At 45.1% G+C, this 25,514-nt stretch overlaps 1 protein-coding gene across 1 annotated transcript in view; it reads right to left on the bottom strand.

Annotated features, from left to right (window-relative positions):
* Nucleotides 1-13,187: 13,187 nt before the first annotated feature.
* KCNQ3 (potassium voltage-gated channel subfamily Q member 3) overlaps nt 13,188-25,514 on the bottom strand; it is a 291,277-nt gene continuing 278,950 nt past the window's right edge. The window contains exons 10-15 of the mRNA XM_055545745.1: nt 23,371-23,573; nt 22,454-22,556; nt 19,721-19,852; nt 17,984-18,082; nt 16,129-16,213; nt 13,188-14,055 (exon numbers count right to left, since the gene is read on the bottom strand). Of these exons, the coding sequence (XP_055401720.1) occupies nt 13,339-14,055; nt 16,129-16,213; nt 17,984-18,082; nt 19,721-19,852; nt 22,454-22,556; nt 23,371-23,573 (1,339 nt within the window). The 3' untranslated portion in view covers nt 13,188-13,338. The remainder of the gene's footprint in view (nt 14,056-16,128; nt 16,214-17,983; nt 18,083-19,720; nt 19,853-22,453; nt 22,557-23,370; nt 23,574-25,514) is intronic.

Genomic DNA, 25,514 nt, shown 5'->3' with positions numbered 1-25,514 from the left:
CAGGATGCCATGATCTCAGTTTTCTGAATGTTGAATTTAAAGCCAACTTTTTTACTCTCCTCTTTCACTTTCATCAAGTGGCTTTTTAGTTCCTCTTCACTTTCTGCCATAAGGGTGGTGTCATCTGCATATCTGAGGTGATTGATATTTCTCCTGGCAATCTTGATTCCAGCTTGTGCTTCATCCAGCCCAGCATTTCTCATGATGTACTTTGCATATAATTTAAATAAGCAGGGTGACAATATACAGCCTTGATGTACTCCTTTTCCTATTTGGAACCAGTCTGTTGTTCCATGTCCAGTTCTAACTATTGCTTCCTGACCTGTATACAGATTTCTCAAGAGGCAGGTCAGGTGGTCTGGTATTCCCATCTCTTTCAGAATTTTCCACAGTTTATTGTGATCCACACAGTCAAAGGCTTTGGCATAGTCAATAAAGCAGAAATAGATGTTTTTCTGGAACTCTCTTGCTTTTTTCAATGATCCAATGGATGTTTGCAACTTAATCTCTGGTTTCTCTGCCTTTTTTAAAATGAGCTTGAACATCTAAAACCAGCTTGAATAGGGAAGCTTGGCATGCTGCAGTTCACGGGGTCACAAAGAGTCGGATGCAACTGAGTGACTTGAACAACAACAAAAAATGATTTTACATTTTTAAAATGGTTGAAAACAAGCAAAATAAGGAGCATACTCATATGTAAAAATGATGTAAATTCGGATTTCAGCTTCCACATGTGAAGAGCTCTTTGATTGTTATAAGCTCTTTTCACCTACCCACACCCCAAACTTTACCTGATCCTTTAAAAAAAATATTTATTTGGCTGCACCACATATTAGTCACACTCAATCTTCATTGAGGACTGCAGGATCTTTTAGCTGGGGCATGTGGGATCTAGTTCCCTGAGCAGGGATGGAACCCAGGGCCCCTGCATTGGGAGCATGGAGTCTTAGCCACTGGACCACCAGGGAAGGCCCTTGTTGTTGCTCAGTCACATCCAACTCTTTGTGATCCCATGGACTGCAGCATGCCAGGCCTCCCTGTCCTTTACCATCTCCCAGAGTTTGCTCAGACTCATGTCCATTGTGGAGAAGGCAATGGCACACCACTCCAGTACTCTTGCCTGGAAAATCCCATGGATCGAGGAGCCTGGTAGGCTGCAGTCCATGGGATCGTGAAGAGTCGGACACAACTGAGCGACTTCACTTTAACTTTTTACTTTCACGCATTGGAGAAGGAAATGGCAACCCACTCCAGTGTTCTTGCCTGGAGAATCCCAAGGACGGTGGAGCCTAGCGGGCTGCTGTCTATGGGGTCACACAGAGTCGGACACAACTGAAGCGACTTAGCAGCAGCAGCAGCAGCATGTCCATTGAGTTAATATGCCATCCAACCATTTCATCCCCTGTCACCCTCTTCTCCTCTGCCCTCAATCTTTCCCGGCATCGGGGTCTTTTCCAATGAGTCAGCTCTTTGCATCAGGTGGCCAAAGTATTGGAGCTTCAGCTTTAGCATCAGTCCTTGCCTGTTACTCCAGGTATCTCTTGACTGGGCAAGTCCCTACTTGATCCTTTTAATCTGACTTCAAACACACCCATCACCAGAAAGCCTACTCTGATATCCTCTCTTTCCCCTAAGGAAAGAGAGTTTTTGTATTAGTCTTTTGTATTTGCAGAGCAGGTACTGTGTACCTAGAGCATCCTGCAACCCAGCACCCACAATTGTTCGGGCCGGCTGGGGGACGAACGATATCTACAGAATAGTGCAAGAGCACCATTTATGTGTCAGGCCTTTTCAGGGTGTTGGGGTGAGTGCTCCAAAAAAGCTGGTTGGGATCTCTGCCCTCCTGGACTGCACATTTCAGTTTAGGGAGATCAGTTAACTCAAAGTTAGGTTTCTCATCTACGAAATGAGGATTACAACAGTAGCCACTGCAGACAGCAGTCAGAACGACTGAATGGTCATTGAGAAGGTGCTCACAGCCTCTGGTTCATGGTAGACCTTTGAGAATTGTTACCCATTATCTGCCTAGAAAGCTTGCATTTCTGAAGTTTCTGTTGATTCCTGTTAAACACACCTATGTTGCTAACAATAACATTTCTGGCTGAAGCAACAGGAACAAACACTACAACCTTGATTCTGCTTCAGTGATTAACTAGCTGTGTGGCCTTGGGCAAACTGCTTGAAGTCTCTGACTCTCATTTTCCCCAGACTTAAAAATGCAGGCACAAATAGACAAATGCTGTCGGCTTCCACTTGAATGAGGTACTAACAGTCAAAATCAGAGAGATAGAGAGTAGACTGGTGGTTGCCAGGGACTGGAGAGAGGGAGAAAAGGGAGTTACTCTTGAATGGGTGTAGAGGTTCAGTTTTATAAGATGGAAAGAATTATGGAGATGGAAGGTGGTGATAGTTGCATGCCGTTATGAATTTATTTAATACCACGGGAGTGTATGCTTACGGTGGTCACTATGAGCTGACCCTATTCAACACCCCCATCACCTCTCCTCTCCTCTCTCAACGCCGTGACCATCAGACATCACACCAGCACCCCACCCAAACTGCCTTTGCCGAGGTCTCCGTGACTCCCGCACAGCTAAGCCCTCCGCTCACTGCCTCTCAGTGGCGCTTGGTGGCAGCAGTAGCTCACTGTCTCCGTGAGATGAGTCTGCCCTTGGCATCCCAGCACCACAGTCTCCTGTCTTCTGTTTCGTCATCTGCTTCTCTCAGCCTCTTCTGCTCATTTCTCCTCGTCTCCCTGACCTCTGGATGTTGTAGGTACAGTCCTTAGGTGTCTGCTCATCTCTATACTTGTTCACAAGGAGCTAGCACCTTGTTTCATGGCTTCAAATGGTATATGTAAATTGTCAAGTCAATAGATAGATAGATTGATAACCTTCAACCCTACATAGACCCCTTAACTACATGCTCAACTATCTACTGAACATATCACTAGATGCCTTGTATGTAGCTCATATTTAATACACAAAAGGCCATTTGCAAAAACTAGCCTCTTCTCTAATCTACTCCCACCTCAATTAATGATATCTTCATTCTTCTAGGCACTCAGATAAAATCTATATAATCTCCCTGGCTTCTTCTCCTTCTTCTATGCCTTACATTCAATCTATCAGCAAATCCTGTCATTTCTACACTTAAAATGCATTCTTAGCACCTCCATCACTCTGGTCCAAGCCACGCTTGGCTCTCGCCTGGATTATTGCTAAGCTAGGATTGCTCTTGATTAAGCTCCTTGCCTCTGCCCCTGCCTCATTCAGTGTATTCTCAATACAGCAGCTAGAGAAGCCCTACTTAGCATCCGTCAAATCTTGTCATCCCTCTACTCAAAGTCCTGCACTAACTTACTTACTGTTTTTACTTTCAGAGTAAAAGCAAGTGTCCTTATAATGGTCCAGGAGGCTGTCCATGATTTGATCTCTATTATTTCTCTATTTCCCTCTGCTAACCCCCCTTTCCCTCCATTGGCCTGGGGCTGACCGCCCGGAACCAGAAGATAAATTGCTGGGGATGTTTTCATACTTGATGTGGAGGCAGGATACGAGGACAATTGGACTTTTCTCATGGGAGACCTCTTACACATCTTCAGTGTGGGGAGGCCACTGGGTCCCAGGTCAGCTGGTTGCCTGAGCTCATTGTTGGAAGCCCACATTGTTAGGAACAATAACTGGCTCCCGGGCGGACCTGGGATGCAAGGCTGTGAATGGGCTTTTGCTCCATTTGTGCAGATGGAAAGGGATTTTCTCAGGGATATAATTTTTAGGCTCTTTCTCTGACTGTCATACAGTCACCTGAGACCGGAGGTGGGTATGTTTCACTGCAGGAGGGACACATGTTTGCAGACTGGATGTTCTTCTCAACTGCAAGGTCAGTCTCAGGCCTTCACGATAACAAATGTGGACCTTGGAACTGAAGGATGACCTTCTAGCAGAAGTTATACCCTGCTTCCTAGACGTTACAGGCATTATTTTAATAATGAATAAGTTCGTGGCCACCATGACCTGCTTGCCCAGTGTTCACCAACATTGTCCTCTGACTTAGAGTGGTTTGTGGCAACCTGGCTGGGTTTTTGCTTCCCTGTGTGTATGGAGGGTTTTCAGGCAGACTTAGGTGCCACATGCTGAGATTGCCCTGCCTATTTTCTGCCCTGTGGTCACAGCACTCAGACAGCTCATCACCTCTGCTGGCTGCATCTCTGCTCCTTTGCCTTTGAGATTTTGTCCTGGGGCGCTTGCTCAGCTGTAGCCCAGGAAACTAACAGAGGAGGGCATTTAACGCCCCGGGGCAACCCTCCACCAGGGAAGAACAGGGCTCAGTGGATGAATGCCCATACGCCTGTCTTCAGGTGGAACAATTCTTTATGACGCCACGTGGGTTCACAGGGAGTTCCTGGAGGAAATGAGCCCAGTTACCCACAGGGCAGTTCATTCTTTTTTTGTTGTTGTTGTTCCAGTCTCTCCGCTTTTCCCAAATAAACTCCTTGCACCCAATATCCTGTCTCTATTCTTATGGAAACCCAATTAAGGCAGCCAGGGAGGCAAGTATAAGATAGAGTCAAAACCTTTCACTCACAGACGACTTGCTGAGTGCTTGATCCTTCAGGAGGATAATGACCCCTCAAGGCACACATTTTCCTCCTCACTTTACAGATGATAAACCAAGACAGAAAAAGGGTAAGTAATGCCCCCAGAGTTCCATGCTCCAACACCCTGTCTCTCAAGAGAAATCATTCCTTCCAGCTGTACTGACGATAGAGGGAGACAATCTGACATGAGCTTCACTCATTTCCCCTCCGTCGACTTACAGTCTCTCTGAGTCACCTGCATGGTCTTCCTTCCACATGGTCTAGGAGGTGAAACTTCTCCAAAGGAGAACTGTCTTGAGACTTCCCTGGTGGTCCAGTGGCTAAGACTCTCCACTCTCCATGTAAGGCGCCCAGGTTTGATCCCTGGTCAAGGAACTAGATCCTACAAGCTGCAATTAAGAGTTCTCATGCCGCAACTAAATTACCTGAATACTGCAAGGAAGATCGAAGATCCTGTGTGCCGCAATTAAGACCTGGCACAGCCAAATAAATAAATACTAAAAAAAAAAACCCAAACAAAGAACTGTCCTCACGTGTCACTCTGTGTCATTAATGAAGCAAAGAACATTATGCCACACGGTCATTGAAATGTCTATTTATTAATAAGTGGTGCAGTATTTATTTAAGATAGAACATAAAAAATCAGGTAAGAATTGTTTGCATAATATATATGGAAATCAACCTAGTAAAGTTGTTCAAAGATTGGACACAGCCAGAATATAAATTACACATACAGTTTAAAAATTACAGGAAATCATATTATAAAGAGCACTAAAGGCCACTTGTGGAAGAGTTGTGTTCCCGTGTAAGCCAGGATGTGAAGAAAGCCTACTTGTTAGCATGGAGACAAATTCAGGGAGCAAGGCACCAGAATTCTATGCCGTAAAAGGGGGTTAAAGAAAGTACAATCCAAAATCAGATCCAGTGGATTCATGTCGCTGGAAACCTCCATGTGCTCCTCAAAGACTGGCATTTTCCATCACTCCTATATTACGAAGAGGAAAAAGTACAAGAAGAGCCATATCGCACTGGAAGCAATGCGGAAAGCATTTGCCTTTGAAACGGGGAAGGATTGACAGGTCTGATGAAGCCGGCCCATCTTTCTAAGGTGATGTTCAAGATGCGTCAGAGCCTACCTCACATCTCTAACAGCAAAGCCTCTGACACCCGACAAGATAGTGGCCCCCAGTCTGGGAACTTGGCCTCCCACCCGGACTCTGAACCCTCAGAGGAACTCTGGAGGGTGAAGCTATCCTCCCCTCCCTTAGAACAGGATTCAGAGGGAAAATAAGAGCCCAATTATCAGATCAGGTTGGCTTCCCCCGGGAACCTTGATCTTTTCATACAGAGAAAGAAAAACTGTTCTGAGCATTTGGCCTCCCAGAGAGTGTTTCTGAAGACCCAACTGTTTCTGCAGGATTTCAAAGCCCTGGAATAAAGGGGCAGTCTAGAGACAAAAGACCAGAGTCGGGAGGGAGGGACATTTGAACTTGTTTGGTTAAAACAATGAAAGGAGATCCTTGGGGATAAAGAACAAGGGGAACTTGTGGGATTATCTGTAGCCATACCAAACTCCAGGAGCTAGTGGATTCCAACATGAACCAGACAGACAATTTATGTGGCATTCTCTTCTCCCGCCGACAGCTGGACTGTAAAACCACTCAAAAGAACAGGGGGGACCACCAAAAAGCAAGGAGAACAGTCAAGGCAAGAATCACTCCTCTCTCTAGAGACCCAACGGGACTGCAATCATTCAACTGGAAAGGTGACAGAGTAGAGGAGGGCAAGGATTTGTGGAAGATCCCAGGGCCTGTCTGAGAGCATTTCCATTGACCTGGGAGACTTGGGATGGGGAGAAACAACGGGCTTTGCAGGTACATGGATTTTGTTGAGGGCTTCTCATTCTCAGCTTCAGCTTGCTCATCTACCATTGTAGATGGTAACACTTCTACCATTGGAAATGGTAACACTTCTCCAGCGGGATTGTGATGAGGATTGCAGGAACTCAAGAGAGAGAACTGTGATGTCCCATGCCACCCCAAGTGAGAGATCAGGGCACGTTCCCCTCTCCCCCTTCCCTGACCACAGTCTTGTGGGCAGAGGAAGAGAATAGAATGTTGAAAGAAAACATGCTGTCATTTTGTCTTACTCTGGGATGTCAAATTGTATAGTCCATTTGACAAGTCTAAGAGGAATTACAGATATATTCCTAATCTGTGGGAAAGGCTTTTGATTGCTCAATTATAAGTCAGGTTATTCTTACAGAGAGCCCATTTTTGATTTATTTCTCTCTGAAATTTATTTCAACCCCAGACAGTCTTTAAAAACACTGGGTCACCTATTGCCATCCAAGAGCTTGACCATCTTTCTTTCTATCTCTTAGGAGCTCCTGGTTCTGCCTGATTCAGGAGAAATGAATATCCTGCTACTGGGTTTAATAAGGGCTGTGGGGCAGCCCTGCTGAATTCTGGAAAATCTATCCCAAGCACAGCTTGAGTGGAAATCACTATGGAAATCCTCCTTTGAGCCGACAGAGGCTTGTTCATTTCCTAAAACAATTTTCTAGTTACAGGAACATAAGACTTTTGCAGTTAAATCCTGTTTGCTTCTTTGTAGTTTAGGTGAAGACACCAGAATACTAGGTTGTGATATGAACAAGACAGACATTCTGGGCAAAGCAAGAGCAAACAGGCTGTGCCCAGGAGAGACCCAGAGAGCCCCATGCAAAGGGACAACTTTAGCAGAACTGGTGACTTGGGGTCAAATAGTTGCCCAAAGAAATCACATCCCATTTCTTAAACTCGATAATTTTTTTTTTCCCGAGGAGAAATCCTTGTAAATGGGTTTATAGATAAGGATGCAGTCTGAGACATGACTCTGAAGCTGAATGGGTCTAAGCGATGCACCAAAGAGATAAACTGGTCTATGCGTGGCAGGACACAGAGGGGATAAAGTGGGAGCGGTCAGGGGAGGGGAAGGGAGGAGGGCTCTTCTTTCCTTTTCTCAACTGCTCACAGCAGCAGTGGTATTTCTATGCCTTTGACGACAGCAGGGTTTTGGAAGAAGGAATGATGTCATCTTTCAAGGCATGGGATCCTCAGTCATATTCAAGACGGGAAGATGTCTCGAACATGTGTCTGCTTTTGCAGTTGCTCCAGTGGACCGGGAAGTTTTCTCTCATCTCCTGGGCTCAAGAGCAATGCTCTCTTCTCACTGGGTATTTTACTCTTAGTTTTTGGTCTCTGACATCTGGTCTAGGAGTTAGGAGATCTGAGTTCCAGATTCTGTGACACAATCACTCATTTAGTCACTGATCAAGTAAATGTGATTTCCTTGGCTCTGAGCCTCTGCTTCCTGATACAAAAAGAGAAGTGGTTTTTCTGGGTAATTGAAGTCTCTTCTCATTCTGAGCATCTAGAAGTCTATGAAATTCTACTTTCCTGCATCTATGATAATAGAGGAAAATACTAGTCACAGTTTCCCTGCAGGCATGCTGGAGCTGAGACTGTTCAAAGCTGAGAACAAAGCCCCCTGGGGAGGGTTTCAGCAAACTTAAACTCTTTCTTGGACGCTGTCCACTCATTTCTAGCATTTGTCTCACAAATATCATGGCACAATTGACTTTCCTTGTTGAAACCACTCGTCTCTTTATATTTAATTATTCCTATTTGACTTTACGGCCTACAAACAGTGTGTTCCAGGGAAATTCCACGACCTGAACACTGGGATCCAACAGTCCTGGTCTCCTCCTTCTGACATTCCTGCTCTTCCTTATTTTGATGGAAAAAGGAAGCATTTTTATTTCTAGAGATGTCCTCATTTAAATGGCAATTGTGAAAGCGCTTGATCTTGTCGTGTACAAATTGGTATTGTATTTTCACCACTGTTTTTTGGAAAAAGATCTTCTAGCGTAAATTTAGAGTTCATGAGTTACACCAAAGACTCAGGCAATGGAGTCCACATATACTGTAAAAAAATGAACATGAATGGTTGTCACCTGGATATGGTAGTCTCTGTACTAAGGGTTTTATCTATATGAATTAGCTCTTTTGAAAATAAAAATTTGCCAGAAAAGCCAAACATGTTTGAATATAACTCAAATTTTCATCCAGGGCATCTCTACATCCTCCCAAGCTCTTGGCATTTTCCACTCCTGTTTCCTAAAGCACTAAATCTATGCAGACAGTAACTGCCTCTGACCTGGGCACTGTGCTACCTGCTACCTGATTTAGGCTCAGGTTTAAATAGTGTAGTATCTGTAACACAAGAACTTTGGGTTGCTTTCAATACAAAGAAAGGACTTACAGTCTGTTTAAAAGTTCATCCTGAAACAAACAAGCCTTCAAAGACAAGTGAGGGCAATGGGGCAGATTCCTCAGAGTGCCTGGGGTTCAGAAAGCAAAGACAGTCCTTGTGGTTCTAGGTGCCTTGTGTGTGGATTCTAGGAAAGCCAAGAGCAGTTACTTGGCATCTTCTGGAGGAGGCCTGGGCTGAGAATGGCAGACTGTTCAAAATTCAGTTGACATCTTAGGACACTGGACACGGTTCTTCTCTTGGCCCAGAAGAACCTGGTCTGTAGGTTTCTAGAAGCTTTTCTCTTGAAATAGATGCTGTATATTGGTCCTTACTGTAAGAATCTCTCGGTCAACACAATGAAATGGAACTGCCTCAGTTCCTTGCCTGGGGTCCATTATGGCAGCAATCTGGTGAGGAAGGTTTCTCCAAGAACCTTCTCAGATGCTCTAAACACTCTCCTTCCACAGCTTATCTGGAGCCATAAAGTCCAAAGCATGGAACTTAAAGTCCCCGTAGGACCCATATGGCCTTTCCTGAGCTGATGGGGTCATGACCACTTCGATGCAGTTTTGACTTTCACGTTCTTCCATGTTCAAGCTCTCACTGATTCCAACCTTGGAAGCATTCCTGTCTATATGCAATTGTCTGCAGGGATGAAATGAGGTTCTTTCCACTTTTGGTAGACACAGTCTGAAGGGACCTTTAATAATTCAAGGCCACTAGAGTCCTAGATTTTGATATTTTTCTTATCTCTTAATTTCTGGTGCATTGTGCAGTGCCTAGAAGACAGTGGTGCTTAATAAATCTTGGCAATGAACAAACAAATGAGTGTTTTTATCACGCTTATTTGAGTGGCATAGAATTATGACAATGATCTTGGCCAGTTATGAGCAGCTCCTGTTATATTAGCATTAACAATTAATAATGTCTATAAGTAATTATTCTTTCAACTCACAGTGTATTAGGAACTAACTGCCTTGCACAAAATAAGCATTCGATGCATATTGTTGATTAATGAACTCATTGACTTATAGTATACCTTGGGATTGTCTGGCTCTGTTTTCATGACAATTAGAGCTTTATAACATCAACGCTATATCTAATAAATCTGATCTCTCAGCTTCCAGAACAAACACAGTTAGTAAATAGAACTTTCTCAATTTGATGTTTTTCCCCCCTTTTCCTCTCACAATTAAAAATAAAAATACATCCAGAATTTGCTTGTGTGCTAGTCTTTGATACTCCAAACTCAAAAGTGATCTCAAGTACTTTCTTCTCAGCCAATAGGATCACCTTTAACCTAACATTTGGAAAGTGGATTTATCTAATTGATTTTGATACTACTAAAAGAGGACCTCTTAAAATTTGCATATATCATGTTGTAACATACAGAGATTGAATGCACATGCTGCGCAGTTTCCCTTGAGAAAGTCATACTTAGTTCTTACAATGGAATTAATTTGTCATTATTTCATGAAGTTTGGCTGAACCATTGTAGTTTCTTGGGTAAACTTCAGAACCACTGGTATATCTGAGGTAGAATAATCTCAGATAAACCACTGGTATATGTGAAGTAGAATAATCTTGGTAGAATAATCTCAATTTACCAGTAATCTTGGTAATGGTTATTTACCAATTCTGTTGGATTATTCCAGCATTCCGCTTCTTGGTTTGACAAAAAGATGTTTGTGGAAGCACATAATGTTTCTCCCTATAACCTATGTTTAATCCTAGACCCTGAATTTCTACTTCATCAATGACAGCCATGTTGATGATGTTGTCTGTGGGCAGGCAACTTGAATAGGGTTTGGTTTGCATTTCTGGAATTTTTTTTTTTAAGGGAATAGCAAAGCAGAATGATCCAGAAAATAATTTTTTCTTTTTTTGTTTTCTTAGATGGGAAAGAATAGCTCTTAAGATTCTTATCATTTATTCATTCATGAAGATTAATTTGCCTTCGTCTACCCTGATACTGCATTGGGGCTATTTAATCAACACAAATCCAATCTCTTCCATCCTGGCCTTATGACTCAGCAGGAAAGCTAAATGCCTTCTTATGGTTTGGAACAAAATACAAATTCTAGTCCTTTGTCAGTTACTAAAAGAACCTAAGGAAATCATCTAACTTTGGATCCATGATGACTATTTTTAACATGAGGATGAGAAAGTCTCACTTTTCCAGTTGGGAACTCCATTGAGTTCTTGGAAAATGCCTCTACTTGTACGATACTGAGACCAGTATGTTCTGAAGGGGTATTAATAAGTTAGAAAAATAATTGGCATGTTAGATGGCTCAGTTATTTTTGATGAGAGATTCCAGGAATATCAGAATCAAGAACCAAGCCCTAAGGAAGGAACATAAGGCTTATTGGGTCATGCACTCCAGTGGCACTTGCAGCCATATTACAGGGGCCAGAAGAAGGATCGAATGACCCATGCCCTTTGCCCTTCAAATGGCCAGAAAGTCCAATAGCAAACCTTAGGGGAGGGGGCTTCATGTCTGATGTATGTGCTCATTGTTCTGTATTTCCTACCTGGGACTTCAAGGTCAACACCCATCTATTCATGGGACTCTTCACGTACAACTTCCTTTCTACCATTCACAATGCCAAGGACTTCAGGCTTTGGTTGTAAGTCCTAAAGTCAGGGGCTGACCCTTCATTATCACTGTACTCTGAGCTTTTTACGAGATACCTGTTGACATGTTGTTGAAAGAAACCCACCTCTGAGGAAGAAGCTCCTCTCTCCAATATAGTGCAAAATCCTTGCATTAGGTAATGATGAAGCCGTCAACCTCGTTGACGTCAACCTGCCACAGCCACTCTGGCTCTCGACAACAATGCGAGGGAGAATACTGGTGGGATGCAGACATTCCACGTCAATTGGTTTGATGGTCACCATGGCAACCATCTACAATGGCCCTTAGACGTTAGAAGAGAGTGAGACAATAACACTGTGGTGGAGTCATTTAGCTAATTAGCCCAAGCCTAACGGAACTCTTTCCCATCAACGTGTTTCAGAGAGCAGCGACATCTCCTAACAGGATGGCTTCTGCTTCATATTGATACTTATACAGGAGGTCAGTGCACTTCAGCTTGTCTGCTTACACTTTAGCTAGTCTTATGGCTACATGTGGTTTCAAATATCTAGAGGGGTTAAACTGGATGGTTCTGGAAATTTTGCCTCTTTGCATGTCAAAAATGTTGTAGTTTCCTGGTACTGATTTTTTTTTTCTGGATCCAGAATGCAAAGCATCAAACACGTTTTGCAATAAAAGCAGACATCCCCCTCCCACTTGGATAAACAGTCTCATGAGTGCTTTCTACACAACACAGGGTACCAGCATCTTGGTCCCACTGTGTAAACTGCAGGGCAGTGTCGGCAGGAGGGGACCAGGGCCTGGAGAGAGTCAGCTGACTGAGCCAGCTCTCCTGGGGGACGATGGGGGCATCCCAGTCATCTCTCTTTACCTGGCCTGCGATTTCTCATTTTTACAAGGAAAGTCCTGGACCAGATAATTTGTGTGCCCTCTTCACTCCAGTTCCTATGTGACTCGGACATCTTGTACGAATGTCACAGGGAGGAATGTGAATTGGAACCTCGTCTTGACGGCCCTGAACTTAACTCCCGCCCCAAGGGGCGCCCCACTGCTGATGCATTTTGTTATCTTTGGCTACGTAAGTTGGGAACTATTTAACATGCCTGTGTGTGCCTGCTTTCTCCCTGCCTATTCACAACTCATCTGAAAGGTTACACTTGCCACCACCTTTGATAGATGAGGAAACTGGGGCATGAGAGTTGACAACGACAGACCAAGTGAGGTCACTCTGAGAGCCTTCGGAAGGTTTTCCCAGCTTTTCCTTAATAAAATAATTTCGTAATTCTTAGTTTGGCAGATATGATGCTATCTCATCCCTGCCCTCACATTTTAGCTCAAGAGGCAACCTCCTTGGTACATGATGCTTTTTTGTTGAGGGAACTATTGGCTTGCTGAAGAAAACAACTAATCATTGGAGTGTTTTACACAAAGGGGCAGTGATGTGAGAAGCAACGGAAACGACTTTCTCTGCTTACCAAACCAAAACCCAAAGCAGCCAACCACACAGACACACGGCACGGCTCATCCATAATTTCTCCCTGTACTGGTCCAGTCATGATTCAAAGTAAGAACAGCGGATAAATGTGTATCCTAAAGAGGTTAGCGGTACCATTTTATATAGTGTAAAGTCATGCAAACCATGCTTGAAAGGAAGCGGCTTCACTGTGGTGACCGGGGGACGTAAAAGGCCACGACAAGCCCCCGCCCAGGTGGGGCCACCACGCACATGCATGCGTGTGATGCAGCCCCTGGTGATCTCACGGGGATGTGGCGGGTGTGAGAGCAAGTGAGCTATACAAAGTCTGTCTACATTACAAGGAGGAGTCAGCCCACGACCCCTTTTTTAAGTGGGCTTGCCGGAAGGGGTCCATATCGAATCAGAAATGCCGTCCCCCGTGGATGACAGAGGCAGAGAGCCACTCGGTGTGAAGGGCTCAGTGTCCGTGTCCGTCTCACCCTCGGCCAGGTACCGTTTCTCCCTCATCCAGCTCGATCCCCCGCTCGGGCCAAACGCATAATCGTCTCTGTCCTGGGAGATGCTGAAGCCACTGGGCGAGCGTTCCAGCTCCTCGTGGTTGACCGACATCAGGGACAGGGGCGTGTCGCTGTCCCGGGTGATGCTGCGCCTTTGCCGGGGGGAGACTCGGTCCGAACAGGGGCCGTGCAGTTCCGCCTGGGAGCGGTAGCTTGCTCGGGAGTCGAGAAGTGTCAAGATAGGCAGGACAGTGGGCCTTTCCGCATAGGCGGTCGCATGACCCTTTCCAGAACTGGGTCCCCCTAGGGGCAGGTTCACGGGGTCGTGGGCAAAAAACCCATAGGGGCCGACTTTGTCGACGGGCACCTGGTGGAAGCTGTAGGGGGCATCGGGGGCGCCAGTTTCAGAATAGTTACAGATGATGGTTTTCAAATCTGCATCCCTGCGGTCCTCTTTCTGCTCGGCCTCGGCGGGCGAGGAGGCCCCCTTGCTCGGGGAGAAGCCGGCGACGTGCACCTGGAGCCGCTCCATGTGCTGCAGATGCATGTCCACCAGGAAATCCAGTTTCTTCCCCATGTCGTGAACCTGGAAAACACAAGGAATTGGGAATTACTGCTTTCTCCGGGCCGGCAGGCACTTGTTATTGGTGGTGAGGAAAAATCATAGCATTTACTTTCCAGAAAGGAAGATGGTTCCTGCCATAAATCATAATCATCATAACAGTTAACTGTTTTGTATCTCTCGATTTTGAGCTTTGTGCATGGATGCGTGCATGTGTGCTCAGTTGTTCAGTCATGTTCAAATCTGTGCCAGGCTCTTCTGTCCAAGGGATTCTCCAGGCAAGGACACTGGAGTGGGTTGCCATTTCCTTCTCCAGGGGATCTTCCTCGCCCAGGGACTGAACCCATGTCTTCTGTGTCTCTTGCATCGGCAGGCAGATTCTTCACCACTGTGCCACCTGGAAGCCTGCACGGATTTCTGCTAATCTAAAAAAACAGGGTAAGGGCTTTCCAGAAACCTGGGAGCAGAGACATGGTGTGAGGATAAGTTTTACCCAAGGAGAAGGTGGCCTTGCTGTTCCTGTTTGGATCCAGGAGGAGGAGTTCTTGATTTGTAAACATTCCCTTAAAGAAGCATCTATATTGTCCGCGCACATTCCTCCTACCTGGGGACGTAAGCCCCATGGGTACAAGGGCAGTGGTTAGCAAGAATTCTGCTTCTCAGAACTAGAGATGCTCCCTAGGGGCCTTGGAGGCCAGTAGAAGGTATGCTGAGATCAGCTGCATCTACCTGCTCCTACCTACAAAATTGAGAACATATTGAAATCATCATGCGTGTACAGACACAAGCGTACATGCACGTGTGCATGGGATGTCCTTCTCTGACAGTTCACAACTCACCAGGAAGGACTGAAGGCAGGTCTACCATTCCCTCTTATAGTTGACGACACAAAGCATAGAGCAAGGTCATGGCTGAGTTGGTACCCAAGTCTTAATAATAACTAATCCTTCTCTAGCAGTTACTATGCACTTTAAAGTTATTTAATTTTTCATATTAATTTTCTTATTTAACTTATTTAATTTTCATAACAGCCCTATGAGGTGGATACTGTTATTCTGTTTTTCAGTTGAGAAAATAGAGGCACAGAGAGATGAAGTAACTCATCAAACATCAGAGTAGGTAAATGGAAGAGCTGAGATGACAAATTAAAATTTAACAGCAGAAAAGGATATTCTTGACATACTAAAAAAGGGTAATTATTCAAATTTTCTCTTACCTCTTCTGCACAGATCCAATTTTGGGTTATGAATAAAATAAAAGGATTGATAGGAATCCTAAAGGAAACTGACGGTGCTATTTATCTAGTGCAGTTGGGTGTATTGTGTGTTTAGTCGCTAAGTCATGTCCAACTCTTTGTGACCCCATGGACTGTAGCCTGCCTTGCCATGGGATTTCCCAGGCAAGGATACTGGACTGGGTTGCCATTTTCTTCTCCAGGGGACCTTCCTGACCCAGGGATCAAACCTAGGCCTCAGGCATTGCAGGCAGATTTTTTTTACCAGGAAGGTGGGCTTCCCAGGTAAAGTTGGCCAAACAATGCTAAAATACAAGCCACTTTACTGAAGAAAAGAGAGGTGGACTTCCTGGGGTGCTGTGACTGAATGGGTTTCTTTCTGCCCTGAATGAACCCCATCCATAGCCTGCCCTCCTCGGGGCCCCTTCACACAGGCCACACACTGACCCAGGTTTTCATGGAAGGAGGATAACAAATGCAGAAAAATACCGAAAATGTGGAGAAGGGCACTAACGTTCCTTAAACACCATGAAGTTCATGATCATAGTAGCTACCATTTGTTGAGCATTTACTATGTGCCAGCTACTATTCTAGGTAATTTACAGGTATCAATTGATTTAATCTTCAAAGCAACCTCATGAGGTGTTAACATCCCCATTATACAGATGAAGAAACTGAGGCTCAGAACAATTCATTCACTTGCAAGTGATCACCCAGCCAGTAAAGTGCTAAATCAATGATTTCATTTCCAGATCCCTTGATGAATGGTAGATACTCAAGTCTGTTATCTCCCTATGAAAAAAAATGACATTTGAAAATAAATTCCACATACTTGTTCTTGGTGGGAGAAAGGAAGGACCTACCTGCCTTTCGACTTTCACAAACTTCCCCATCATGCTTTGGTCTTCAGTTTCTGATGTGGATGGTCTGGCTACATAGGGTTCATTCCTAGGAAAGAGCCCATAATGCTGTAAGATCATGATACCTATTTTTGCTCTGCAAGGTCACTTCAGCTAGGTGGGCCGTGGTCCCTGGGACTATCCTGCTTGTGCTCAGGCTTAGAGTCTGGAAGAGCGCATGGAACTCTGCAGCCCACGGGCATTGGGAAAGGCCAGCGTTTCCTACCTTCACCAGGGATGTCTCATACTTACCATGTTGACTGTAGGAAAATGTGAAGCTGACTATTACGCTGGTCTTAGGAAGTTCTGTGTCAAGCTTAACTTAATATACCACTTAACTGTGCCCAGAGTGCTTGATTGCTTTAAATTACGTTCCTTGGCCCTTCCGTCTCAGACACTGGTTGACGATGGAGCATGGTTGTCTCATCTCGGGAACCACTATTTCATCTGTTCCATTTAGCTAAGACTGGAAAACAGATGCAAAATCTGGAAAATGATGCCAAAGATGATATTCGTAGGGAACAGGATTGAGACATGCTGCGTTTGCTCCTTGGCCAACCACAGTTCACATCTGCCTAAACTCCAGTTTGTTTCAATATTGTCCTATGTGGACGAGAACTTTCAGGGAGTCTAGCTACTGCTTGAAACCATTCATGCTTGGTACTTTCTAGGCAATTGTTTTTTCTCTAGGCTACTTACTCCTACCAGGTCCCTGGCCAGGTTTGGGTAAAACAGTGTTTCTTTTTTTTTTTTTTTCAATCTTTGGCTGTGTTGCACAGCATGTGGGATCTTAGTTCCCTGACCAGGGATCGAACCTGCACCCTCTGCATTGGAAGTGTGACGTGTTAACCACTGGACAGCCAGGGAGGTCCTGGAGCAGTCTTGAATTAAATCAGATGTCAAAAACCAGTGGCCTCTGTGCTGAATCCAGCCCGCCAGTGCTTTCCTTGGCTTGCACAGGGTTTTAAACATTGGAGCCATTCAAAAGTGGAGAATTGCACATCAGATCTGAATATTCAGCTTTTCTTGAGAAACTAGAGTATCTGGAAACAGAGGATCTTCTTTCTTAAAATTAGCAAGAGCAGAACTGAGGTTCTTCAGGGCCCTGTGGTTCACCCCTTGCCAGTCTAGCCCCAGAACTGAAGCCAAGATTAGATGCTCTGTTCACCCTCCTTACACTCTTCCTTCCTTAATGATAAAGAGCCTTATTATTATACACTGCATGGTATTTCTTACGCCTGCCTCCCTTCACTCATTTATGTTATTGATACTTGCCTTGAAGATACTGGGGAATAAGGAAGTGTAAATGCAGGCAGCGGGCTTTCTAAAGGATCCTGGCTCATCACCTATAAAAGGACAATTTTCAGACAGTTTTTCAGAGAGAGCAGAGCTGCTCTGGGGCCGGACAGCAGACTTCCTTCTCAGTCTCTGGGGCTGATGAAAGTTAAAAAAAAGCCAAAACAGCTGGCCAGGAGGAATGCCTTGGGCTCTGCTAACATGAAGTATTCTTTCAGGTTCCAAAAAAAAAAAAAAACCCCTCACAAGTCTCCTTTTATTTTCTAACTAGGAAACCGTCAGTTGCATTTTCAGCAGCCATACAAAGGAGTGTGGCTGCAAGGCTTTCATTCAGAAACCTCTCAAACGGCCACAGGCTGGAGTAGGCTGCAGGCTCTTTCTCTTCATCTTATTTGGGGGAATGGCAACCTCACCCCCACAGTAAAGGAACCCAGCTGAGACTTGGGCATGGGGATTTGGGCATGGGGATGCGGTGCGGGCTCCGGAACCACACAGCCCATCAGTCAATGCCCCCGGGCCCCACCTGGGAGACTGCTGGGATGGGTAGGTGAAGGCGGCTCCTCTCTGAGACTTCTTATGTTTTGGAGTAGATGGAGGTCCAGGGGTGAAAATCATATCTATTCTGAAAGAGAGCACACAAAGAAGGGGGATTAAATGACAGAGAGCTTTGTATGAAAAGAGAGGAAAGCAATGTATTCTCTTTCTTCTGTTATCAGCTGCGAGTTTGGAAAATAAAAGAGAAGAGCATAAAGAGAAAGACAGAGGAAAGGAGAAAGACTTTCTAATTTAATGCATCATCATTTTTTTTTCTTTTGGCCCAGTGTACCGAGAGCATCTCCCCATCCCAGAGGAGAGAGACAACCGAACCACAGAGACCGGGTGACAGCTGCGTGCTGCTCCTTCTTACAGGAAATGTCAGGTGTGCTGCAGCAGGTCTGGTCTTCCAGCTCTTTCATTCCACCCAAAACCTCTAGTTAGGGAGGTCTTCCTGCTAAGCCCTAGGCTGTGTTTTCAGCTGTGCCCTCTTTTCCCTGCAGCTTGGCAGGCTCCTCCAGCTACTAGAGGGATGAATTCAATAGTAGCTCCTATAGCCCCCCCATCAATGTCACCCTGAGCACAACAGAAGACAAATGCCATCCCCCCACCCGGCACTGAGCTGCGGTGCTCAGTGCTCAATGGAAACAGCCTGGGAGGCTTATCACAAGCCCAGGACTGCGGCACTCAGAAGGAGCCATGCCTCTCTACGTCCTTCTGCAAACCCAACTGGTCCTCCACTGACCCTGTGCATGCGTGCGTGCTAAGTCACTTGAGTTGTGTCCGACTCTTTGCAACCCTATAGACTGTAGCCGGCCTGGGTCCTTTATCCATGGGATTCTCCAGGCAAGAATACTGGAGTGGGTTGCCATGCCCTTCTCCAGGATATATGTACCTATAAGTATATATATATGTACAAGTATGTATATGTTTCTGAGTGTGCTATTAGTAATCATATTATGCATATATATCCACTATAGATCACATAACTTTTTATCTTACTATATAGACTGTAAAAATATCATTTGATGGTGGCCTAACTTTTTAATGAGACCAGGTACCATTCTTTTCTTAATCACTATTTATATAATGGAGGTGTGTTACAGAGGACAGGAGTTTTGTACCCAGATGAATCTGGTTTCACTTCCAGCTTTGCCACCTACTAGCTGGGTAGTTTTGGGCAAGATCATTGTCCTGTAAACCTTGGTCTTCTCATTGGTATATGGCAGCTCTAATGCAAAACCTTAGGGGGTTATAAGGGATTGGAGACATATATGTGAAATGCCCAGGTGATCAACAAAAACAGTGATAATTATTAGCTAGGAATCAATGCTGTTTCACTGTTCACTGTTACAACTAACTCTTGATGAACTTTTAATTGAGTAAAAATTTATATTTGGAACTAGCCAATTAGACTCATTTTAGATAATCTGAATTTTGTTGGCATATACAAAGGATCAGAGTTAGGGACCAGTAAGACACATGCTTTTTCTCTCCCTGAGGCCTGATCAGACTGTTAATCTTAGCTATGTCAATTTCACAGAAATTCTTCCCAGCTCATTTGATCTCGTGTTGGTTGGCCTTGATGTCTCTATTTGATGAGTGTTTTTGTTCTTAACATTTCTCCCCTGCATTGCGGATTCATGGATGCCTTTCGCCCTCAGCTCTGCGGTCTCCCTGGCCGATTCCTCAGCAGCCAGGAGGGCACCACCCTTCCTTGTCTTACCTTGTCTGAAGGTACTTGATTCGGGAAAGCATGTCAAGATGCCCTGCAGAATACTGTTCAATCACGTCCTTCACGTCATAAGGCCTCAAAGTCTCCTTGAACTTTTTTTTATAGAGACGAAATTGTAGAATTCTGCCAGGCAAAGTAGAGACATTTGTGCATCAGGAGTGGAGAGTGAAGGAACTTATGATACAAGATGAACAAATTCTGGGGTGGGGTGGGGGGTGGTGGTGGGAATAAAAGAACCAAAAAGACAAGACTTGATGAGAAGTCCCAGCTCCTGGTCCTGGTTCCACCTCTTGGAACCACACTGAGTTAGGCTGGCTGGTGTCTCTTCTTCATGACTATCCCTTTCACTCATATGAATAAGAAATTCGGATGTATTTTGATATTTGGCAAAACTAATACAATTATGTAAAATTTAAAAATAAAATAAAAAAAAAAAAAAAAAGAAATTCACAGTGACAATAAAAGCTAACATTTATTACACATTGGGCTTCCCTGGTGGCTCAGATGATAAAGAATCTGCCTGCAGTACATGGGACCTGGATTTGATTCTTGGGTCCGGAAGATCCCCTGGAGAAAGGAATGGCAACCCACTCCAATATTTTTGCCTCGAGAATCCCATGGATAGAGGAGCCTGATGGGCTACAGTCTACAGGGTCTCAAAGAGTCTGACATGACTGAGCAACTAACACTTTCACCTTTCACTACATGCCAGACACTGGGCTAAATTCATTTTTAATAATTTGCTAATAAATCAATTAACAGATGATGGAACTGTGGCCGAGGGAGCTTCAGCCTCTTCCCAGGGCCATCTTGCTGATAATGTCAGAGTTTCCCTGAAACCCAGGGTTGTATGGGGACAAGGCTCATGGTCCTAACAGCTGCGTCACACTGCTTCCTATTTGAGGAAAGCTGACATATCTCTTCCTCAATAGCCTCCTTAATCCTTTGGCTTATGAGCTCCTGGAAGAGAAAAGCTAGCTTTGGTTCCTCAAGTTTTTTCAGGCTGTTAATAAAGTGGGGCACCCAGAACTTGGAATCCTCACCTCCATCTTCCTGGGAATCAATAAAGTCGCCTTAGGTGATTAATCTTCTTGAAATCTCCCTCACGAGGTCAACTCTTGCTGAACATAGTGTCAATTTAAAACACCGAATCACAACCCAGTGATAAGAAACACAGCTACCCAGGTCCTCCCATCTCATACTTGTATAAGCTTTTTTTAATGGTGCATTCAAGACTCATTTTGTTTGTCACAGTCCATGACTTCAGCCTCTAAACACTATTTTGATCTATCAATTGTACCATTCAAGTCACTATCCTTTCCAATTCTATGTCACTTTCTAAGCCTGCCCATTACACAGCTCTACCTAAGGTGGGTGTCAGGAACTATGGCTTGCAGCCAAGTCTGGCCCACTGCCTGTGTTTGAAAATAGAGTTGTGTTGGAATACAGCCTCAGTGATTCGTTTATATACTGTCTATGGCTTCCTTTGCACTTCAAGATCAAAGTTAAACACGACAGAGACCTAGGGATCATAAAGGCTGACATATTTACTACATATCTGACTCTTCACAAAAAAATGTCTGCCAACCTCTGAACTAGGGCATCAATGAGAGTACTCCAAAGCCAGACCAGGAAGCTTCTCAGCAGAGACCTCCTTTGAGCCCGACAGACTCATTCATTGGTTTTCTTTGAATAAGATCATTCAACCAGTTAAGAATCCAGGAAGTTGTGTTTCTTATCCAGCCATACTTCTGGCACATTGTACAGAGTGATGTCATGAAGAACCATGTCAACAGCTTTGCTGAGGGCCACATATTATAAACTTTTGTCCTTCCTGCTCTATTGGACTGAAAATCTGAAAATACCATAACTAGTTTTTAGTGACTCTGACTTAGTTTCTAGAATTCACTACCATCATGGTGGAGTGCTTATAAATTCACATTCTAAAGTTTTCTTGAAGTCGTAACATATTTTCTTAATTTTCTTATGGCATTTCAAGCAACATAGAAATAGCCAGGGTGAATTATAAGTCTCGTCTGAAACAGACCAAAAAATCCTATAATTGATTATCATGTTGAAAATGCTAATTAAAAAGAACTAAATGAATGAAGACAGATGGGAGAAAAGCTATTTTGAGTCAGAAGCCTATAAAAGAAGAAAACTTCATGTCAACACACCCTCCCTCACCAACAGCATTTAAAATAAATTAACCCAACACTGTAAAGCAACCACGTGTGTGCTGTTTTCAGTCATGTCCGACTCCTTGTGACCCCATGGACTGCAGCCCGCCGGACTCCTCTGTCCATGGGACTCTCCAGGCAAGAACACTGGAGTGGGTTGTCATGCCCTCCTCCAGGGGATCTTCCCGACCCAGGGATCAAAACCCTGTCTCCTGTGGCTCCTGCACTGGCAGGTGGGTTCTTTACCACTGAGCCACCACAGAAGCCCAAAGTAACCATGCTCCCATAGGAATGTTTAAAAATAAAATGAATAATGGCAAAGGCAAACAAGAGGATCACCAGTGTCTCCAACCTGCTAATGACCTCATCACTTTTCTTTCGGCAGCACCCCCCACTTAGAGAATTGACGGTACTCTCTGAACTTGACCCAGGGGTTGAGAAATTTCCTGCCTACCTTCCCAAAGCCCAAGACCACTTTACAAAGCCATGACCTGGAGGAGCAGAGCTGGGGCCCCGGAGGCCTAAAGTGGGAGGAGGTGCTTACCTGACGGCTCGGATGGCGGCCTTCAGGGTGGGGATCATGTCTTCGATGAGGAAGTCATTCCCGTAGCCCCTGTCTTCCACCGTGGGGTCCCCTGTCCCCGCATCTGAGAGGGAGACACCCATATCAGTGGCAGGCCACCACTTCATCAGAGCCCTTCAAACTCAGCCTCCCAAGTCTCCATTTCCATTTCAGAACCCCTGACATGCTCTCCAGGGATGACGTCACTCAGACTTTCTCAGCATCTCCCTCCCATAATCCAGAGGCCTGGTAAGTGCCCGCACTGTTGGACGGTTGCCTGGGGGAGAAGGCAGGGAGGGTGGTGTGTGTTCCAGGGTTCCCAAGTGGCCCCTTTGGAGGCAGCCAAGGGCATGCACGTAGGTGTTTGTCACACACCTGAGTTCAGACCCTGGCTCTGTCAGACTTTATCCTTGTGACCATGGGCTGGGAGGTCACTTTCTGAGCCCTGCTCATCCTCCCTTTTGGTAAGTGAAAGGGGCACTCGCTCCAACAGCCCCCACAAGACGCTTTTCCCATATCTCTCCCCACCCCCTTGGGATGTGGAGGTCCCCAGAGGTCCAGACCACTCTGCCCCTGGCCCCCTCCATCCTTCAACGTGACCTTCTTAGCAATGTGCTCATCACAGGCCACCCTTAGGAACCATGCGGTGTGTCTCAAGGCTCCCTGCAGGGGTTGGGCAGGCACACGTGGTGACCCTGGCCCGGGGGGCAGCTAACGTGGGCCCTCTGTGCCCAGGGTGAGCGTAGGAACCTATCACAGCCCAGGGGCCGAGAATAAAACAAGCCAGAAGCTGGTTCAGGGCAGCAGGAGCCGGCTATTATGTAGACTGCAGGATTCTTCCGCAGGGTACGGAGGGGGGAGACGTGGAGGAGACAGGGTTAGGAAGAGGAAGGGGTTACCTTCAGAGCTCTGCCAGAAAGCGTATGCTTTCATGCGGAAGGCGGTGCGGAAACGCTCTTTATTGTTTGAGCCAACAGGCTTTGGTTCTTTAGAAGGACTTTCTTCTATGGCATCTACATTCAGAGGGGTAAATAGCTTTCCTTTAGTATTGCTACCACGAGGATTAGAAAGGCGAACCCGATCCAAGAGACCCAGCTTTTGGCTACAAAATAAGCAAAAGTGAACAATTTTCCTCCTTGAGTGCAGGCTTTCGTAATCTCCCGTCCCTCTCCATCAAGACGTATACATCCTCCTCCGCGCGGGAATAGGACCTGCGCCTCTGATGCTCAATCTGACTGAGCTGCTTGGAAAGGGACACGGCTTGCTTCAGATGATAGCTCAGCAACTGACTAGCTAGTATATCTCCGGTGTGTTTCTCTGAATTTCAGTTTCCTCATATGCTTAAGTGCAGCTTAAATGAGATCCAGGATATAAAACTCCAGCTCCTGGTAGCAGGCAGCAAAACTTTGGTCCTCCTCCAGTCCCACCTCCTCTGCATCAGCAACTTCCTCGGTACCACTCCATGGTGCCCAGATGGTGACCCACAGAGGCTAAGCCTTATCCAGTGTTCCTTAAACAGAACTGAATGACATAAATGACACAAAGCAGGTACCCTAACCTGGTGTCCACAGACACCTCCCCATGACCATGGACAGAGCTTTTTGGGGGGTGGGGTCCATGAGCTTGGATGGGAAAAGCACTGCATTTTAAATTTACTAATTAGATTTTCATTCACGAATCTCAAACCGAAGTTTAGCATGTCTTTCAATTATGAATGTATGAATGAACCCCAGTAATACCCGCAATGCCCCAGCCGTATCCTGTGACTTTCTATAAGAAATCACAGATCATCTTATATCCTATTACCTTCACGTACTGCTATGCTCATCACTGCATCAAAATTACAGAATTATTCTACGTGCCACAATATCACATCATTAGATTCATCACAAAGAAGCACACGTATTGACTGCATCTCAAAAGTTTAAATATTTTGATAATTACATTTCAACATAATCAGCTTCTTTTGTAACTGTCTGCATTTTAGTTGTAAATTCAAAGTTGTTATTCTGAGAAAGGGTCATGGAACTTCAGCATACAGCTGAAAGTCTTCTAGGCACAAGAAAAAAGCCAATAAATCCAACAGGAAGTTGCCCTGGTGCAAAAACCATCTCTGTGTCCTTGGGCAAATCTGTGACCTTCTCAAACCTCAATTATCTCATCTTTAAAATAGGGATAAGCATGTCCCACTTGACTTGGTTGCTATGGGATGCTGTTTGTCAAGGATTTGGCATACAGCCCAGCACACAGGTGCTCTATAAACAGCAATTTCTCCTTCCGTTTCTTAACCTCTGCCTCTCACCCGAGTGGACACAGGAATGATGTCCTTTGGTGCGGCACAGACCAGAAAGAGCCCTAGTGTGTGTCACACATCGATACACTCAGCTCAGCTTCTTTCTCCTCATCACCCACATGGGACTTGGCACCCAGCAAGTGTGCGTGTACTTGTGGGAGAAGTGAGTGAACGAATGAATATGAATGTGGGTTGTCAAATCAGCTTTTCATCAGCCTGAGATAACTGAGTATTTCTAATGTCGATGTCTGGTTATGACAGTCACGTGCCTCACACCAGAAGCTGCTGCCATCTTTGCGGCTTGGTGTAGTGAGGTGGTCCTGGCCTTGGGACTGCAGAGGTGGGAACATCTCTTGTTGAGCGGGTGCCCTATGCTCTCTGAACACCTGGTTCTCATGGTTAAGTGAGCCTAACCACACCCTGCTTAGGAGAGATCTGGGGACCACTGCACGTGATACTGTCCAAGATGCTTCTTGCCTTCAGCTTGGCACAGAGAAGGCACTAAGAAATATTTGATTCATGAAAGAATGAATGAATATATGGATGAGTCATTGTTACTCCTGACTCCTTCTGACTGTTCTCTGTCCCACAACACTGTTACATTAATAACCCACCCATCAAGATAAATTCAGATGGCTCCATCTTTCCTGAGCTGGTCCAGATTTTTCAGAGCGGCTTTCCTGACCAGCACTAGTTTATGACTAATGGAGACGAAATCAGCATCCGGAGGCTGAAAATACAGAACAAGGC

This window comes from Bubalus kerabau, chromosome 14 (genome assembly GCF_029407905.1).
Source record: "Bubalus kerabau isolate K-KA32 ecotype Philippines breed swamp buffalo chromosome 14, PCC_UOA_SB_1v2, whole genome shotgun sequence".
Taxonomy (NCBI): domain Eukaryota; kingdom Metazoa; phylum Chordata; class Mammalia; order Artiodactyla; family Bovidae; genus Bubalus; species Bubalus kerabau.
Note: the sequence above shows the minus strand (reverse complement) of the source record. Positions and strands in the feature narration are given on the sequence as shown.